Source organism: Micromesistius poutassou (assembly GCF_964030765.1).
Source record: "Micromesistius poutassou genome assembly, chromosome: 21".
NCBI classification, from domain to species: domain Eukaryota; kingdom Metazoa; phylum Chordata; class Actinopteri; order Gadiformes; family Gadidae; genus Micromesistius; species Micromesistius poutassou.
The window spans coordinates 6,278,152-6,283,151 of record NC_140291.1 but is presented as its reverse complement, the minus strand read 5'-3'; the positions used below and the strand labels follow the sequence as shown (position 1 = coordinate 6,283,151).

The 5,000-nt window shown below is 47.4% G+C and overlaps 1 protein-coding gene and 1 non-coding gene across 9 annotated transcripts in view; one reads left to right on the top strand and one right to left on the bottom strand.

The window, feature by feature from the left end:
- rhbdf1b (rhomboid 5 homolog 1b) overlaps positions 1-5,000 on the top strand; it is a 35,968-nt gene that overhangs the window by 26,766 nt on the left and 4,202 nt on the right. For all 8 annotated transcript variants that reach the window (XM_084485900.1, XM_084485899.1, XM_084485898.1 and 5 more), the window contains 9 exons: positions 186-331; positions 669-923; positions 1,365-1,476; positions 1,979-2,053; positions 2,157-2,318; positions 2,888-2,988; positions 3,881-3,944; positions 4,497-4,591; positions 4,692-4,767. In XM_084485900.1, coding sequence (XP_084342026.1) covers positions 186-331; positions 669-923; positions 1,365-1,476; positions 1,979-2,053; positions 2,157-2,318; positions 2,888-2,988; positions 3,881-3,944; positions 4,497-4,591; positions 4,692-4,767 — 1,086 coding nt within the window. The remainder of the gene's footprint in view (positions 1-185; positions 332-668; positions 924-1,364; positions 1,477-1,978; positions 2,054-2,156; positions 2,319-2,887; positions 2,989-3,880; positions 3,945-4,496; positions 4,592-4,691; positions 4,768-5,000) is intronic.
- Positions 3,615-3,708, bottom strand: AC3HAE_037110 (transfer RNA isoleucine (anticodon UAU)). The gene is made up of 2 exons: positions 3,671-3,708; positions 3,615-3,650 (listed from the first exon to the last, which is right to left on the bottom strand). It is a non-coding gene; the product is annotated as a tRNA-Ile (tRNA).

The following is a 5,000-nucleotide window of genomic DNA, read 5'->3' as shown; positions in this document are numbered from 1 at the left end:
GTGCCTCACATCATCAGCAAAAGTATTGTTATGAGCAGGCTCACACCACAACAGTCACCCGTGTTCCTGGTACTGCAAACCCCCGTGGTTCAATCGTCACAGGACCACACAGAAAAACCATCACACACAACGCCACTCTCCCCTCCTTCTCCGTCTCCTCAAACCGACTGCCTGCGTCCTGATAGGAGGGCCTCCCGGACGAGCTGTCCAGCTACGCCGACGAAGTCTTCGAGACGCCGTCGGAGGCGGAGATTAACCAGCAGGAGGAGGAGAGGGAGACCACAGGCAGTGCCCTGGACAAGAGCGAGCTGGAGAGGAGTCACCTGATGCTGTGGGTTTTCCCGTTGGTTGCTCTGTGCTGTCATGGAGATGGAGACTATTCTTGTTCTCTGTGTTGATTTGAGTCGCTTGCCCGTACCCATTCATTCATCCATTCATTTCATCATCCGTCTGTTCATTCATCCATTTATCCATCTCGCCTTCCTCCATTCACCCAACCATCATCCGTTCACCCCTCTCAACCATTCACCCCTCTCTCATCCATTCACCCCTCTCTCATCCATTCACCCCTCTCTCATCCATTCACCCCTCTCTCATCCATTCACCCCTCTCAACCATTCACCCCTCTCTCATCCATTCACCCCTCTCTCATCCCTCCGTCCCTCCAGGCCCTTGGAGCGCGGCTGGAGGAAGGTGAAGGACGGCTCCCTGGTGCAGCCCAAGCTGAGTCTGATCCAGGAGGTGGTGAGCGCCAACGGCCACCGGCAGCGCGGCCAGCGCATCGTGGTCCCCGTGAGGAGGCTGTTTGCGCGGGAGAAGCGGCCGTACGGCCTCGGCATCGTGGGCCGCCTCACCAACCGCTCCTACCGCAAGCGCATCGACAGCAACGTCCAGAGGCAGATAGAGGACATGGACGACCACAGGTACAGGCGTCTGACCCGGACCGAGAGGGTGGCTAGTGGGAGCCTGTGTTGAGGGGATAGGGGGACAGTGTAGTACATGGACGACCACAGGTACAGCCCGGCTTGGACCCTGACCCGGACTGAGAGGGGTTCTAGTGGGAGCCTGTGTATGGGGATAGTGTAGGGGCTGAAGGGCTTCAACGCCCTGCCGAATGGTACCTGTTTTGATCCCTATGTGCGCAGCCTGCTCTTAAGAGAGCCTGCCATACTGTAGTCCTACCTGCTCCTTAATGATATGTATGCTCATGTATCTGCAGTCATTGACCCTCATAGCAGCCTGATGAGTAATCACATTCACATGTGGTGGTACAATTCATTTATATTCAGTTTTACAGTTGCCTAAACCCCATGAGGTTCCAAACATGAATCAGGTACCAAGACGTGGTTCTTCTGTGTCCCCAGGCCGTATTTCACCTACTGGATCACATTTGTCCACCTGCTCATCACCATCCTGGCGGTGGCTATCCACGGCATCGCCCCCGTTGGCTTCTCCCAGCATGAAACCGTGGACTCGGTAGGTCCACTGGACAGTCCTGCTCCTTCTGAGGTGCTGCCTCTGAGGGCTCGGTCAGACTTGTTGGTGTGTCCTGCAGAGGAAGAGGAAGAAATGATAGTCGAGTGCTGGTCTAAAGGCTTTGGGCTCAAACTTTTAGATGCCTAAATAATGTACAGGAAATTAATTCTTATTCAATTGTCTGTTTAATGTTAAATATATATATTTAATATTATATACTTTTTTTAAATCTTCTGTAATTTTATGATTTTTTTTGTTAACGATAGTTAATGATCGTTTAACATGATGGTTTAACATTATATACAAAGTATATACTTTGTTTTTACTGCCCAGGATGGCAAAGTTTCCTTGTAAGAATCCTTGTAAACCCATTGCCTCAAAGAACATGCTTGGAGAAACGCTGCCTGGATCTTCCCATGATCACGCTCTGTTCAATCAAATACCTTTGCAGTCAAGAAGTGTCCTAGAATAAATACTTTTCCATCACTTCCCCTCGGGTCAGGTCCTCAGAAATAAAGGAGTTTACGAGAACGTCAAGTTCGTGCAGCAGGAGAACTTCTGGGTCGGCCCGAGTTCGGTGAGCTCCGTCCTACCGCTCGTCATTCCTGACTATGTTTGCCAGTTTATTGTCGTTTTCTTGCAACGAGCGTTGTGTGTTTGATTCCCCTCCCTCCCTGCAGGAGGCGCTGATCCACCTGGGGGCCAAGTTCTCCCCCTGCATGCGTCAGGACAAGGAGGTCCACCAGCTGATCCAGGAGAAGAGAGCCAGGGAGCGGGGCTCAGGCTGTTGTGTGAGGAACGACCGCTCGGGCTGCCTGCAGACCCCCCAGGACGAGTGCTCGGTCAGTCCCTGGTTGGTCTCTGGGGGCCCCTCGTGGGGGACGCACACAGCTCACATGAGGACTGCTCAGCCTGTTTTTTGATTTGTGTGAATAGCCCCACAGTGAATGCTTCAAGGAGCGTTGAGTTCATTGATGTTCATGAAAGCAATGATGAGTGACCATCAAGGTCATGAGTTGACACAACTTCAAATATTAGATTTGAACAAAACGTTGCATCCAATCCACCACCAGCTAGACTCTGCATAGCCTCCCCCCATACGCCCCCCCCCTCTTACGCACTTATTGTGTGTTGTACGTCCTTCCACTTAAAAATAGTACTTAGCGTTCTGTAGCATCTTATCGTAGCTATCTTTGTTGTATACGGGGGGAATAGGTTAACCTAGCAATTGTTAATGCTTTGCACTCGGGTCTATGAACGTCCTTACTGTACCGACAGCAATATATTGCTTCTCTTCTTCTGACAAATGTACTTATTGTAAGTCGCTTTGCATAAAAGCGTCTGCTGAATGCCCTAAATGTAAATGTAAGTGTAATATGTGATAAGAAGTGTGTTTCTGGTCCTCGTGTAGACCACCCTGGCCGTGTGGGTGAAGTGGCCTCAGTACAGCAGCGCCCCCTCCCTGAATGGAACACGCCGGCAGCACGGAGCAGTCTGCCACCAAGACCCCAGGTGAGACTCTCCATGTGAAACTGAGGACAAACCACGGTAAATCATCAGTAGGCTACGCACCGCATGCTAACCCACAAGGACTGCCTGTTAACTGGAGCTCCGCATTAAGCCTTCTGTACTGATTTACACTTTTCAACTTTTCCTCACTTCATATTCAGTTTCTTTCTCACTTCATTGTATCCCCGGTTTTCACCTTTCCACTTCCTTGTCCATAGCCACCAACAACAACAAAAACAGCATTGAAATTATTACATTATAATACATAACATATGACATTAGAATAATAATAATGACAATGACACAAAAAAAACCTGTTTGAAAAAAGGTTAATTAACAAGCAAACAAGTCTTAATGTCTTTGTGCTGCATGGACGCTGGGGAAGTATGAGGAGGAATAAATGTATCTCTTGGGGAGTATACTGGTCCACTGCTCGCAAACACTGTACTGTCTGCTAATTGGCACATTATATATGCTGGTCTGCAGTAGGATAGGTAACTGTAACATGAACTATGCTGATCAGTACAATCAGATAGAGCTGATTAAATTAGCATGTTTCTAGGGCGCTCTTGCCAACTATTTGCATGTCAATACATTTGAGTAATCCTTTTAACGTCTTAAAATGACACTGCTCCAGGTGAGGCTCGAACTCACAACCTCGGCATCACTACGCAGGTCACTGTCTTATAAGTACCGCGCGCTAACCGATTGCGCCACTGGAGCCCTGTGACAGTTACTCTCTTTGTGTGTATACAACGTCGGCTCCTTATCTCGCGACTCATCAGTGCACCTTGAAGCCAACGAGGTGAGGCTGGACCTGTCCCACCGCGGCACCAGTGGGACATTGTCTCCGGAGCCATCCTAATACTATGATTTTGCCTCCCTCGTCCTGCAGAACTTGCCTGGAGCCAGCCTCCGTCGCCCCTCACGAGTGGCCTGATGACATCACCAAGTGGCCGGTGAGTGCTCGGTTGTTTGCCGTCAGGGTGGAGACTGTTGCTTTATATTTATTTAATTTGACCCTGGATGCAATGGTCAACCTTGAAGGCAGCGTATCATTTTAGATAAGATGTAACTTTTGTGTCTGTTTGAGATAAGTTTCTTTGGCATTATTTAATATATTTATCTTATAGCACAATCTTTAGTCAGTAAATACAAACATGACCATTGCAATACTTGAACTCACAATCTCTGTGACTCTTTTTCTTTGTTCCCTTGCTATCTCATTTGTATATATATATATATATATATATATATATATATATACAAATGTGATCTCACATTTGTGTGTGTGTGTACATTTGTATATATATATATATATATATATATATAAGATCACCGTTGAGATCACATTTGTATATATATATATATATATATATATATATACAAATGTGATCTCAACGGTGATCTCAACAGATATATATATATATATATATACACACACACACGCACACATAATACTTAACAATGTGCATGCATGCAGAATACTCACCTATGTTGTGTGCTTGTAGGTGTGCACACGGTACGACTCTGGGAACCACACCAACCTCGCCCACATCGATTGTGCCATCACAGGCAGGCCCTGTTGCATTGGCACCAAGGGGCGGTAAGGAAGCCCACCCAGTTCATTGATTGACGGCCGAGTGCATGGGGATGTTGATGAGGATAAGATGAGTGAAGGCCGGTCAATGTGATTGTGTGTGCAGGTGTGAGATCACCTCAAGAGAATACTGTGACTTCATGAGGGGCTACTTCCACGAGGAGGCTACTCTCTGCTCACAGGTAGGGGGACACACACACACACACACACAGAGGTACAGTAAAGACAGTAAAAATAAAGTACAGAGGTACGCAAATTTTTCGAAGACACTTTTTATGCTTTAGAAGCAAACTCACTTTACCTTCTTTCTCTACAAATGAAGATGATATCACAGAAGTGTCAGGATTTGCTCCATATCAGGCTAAAACTCACAACGTCGGCATCTCTCTGCAGGTTACTGTCTAATCAATCGTGC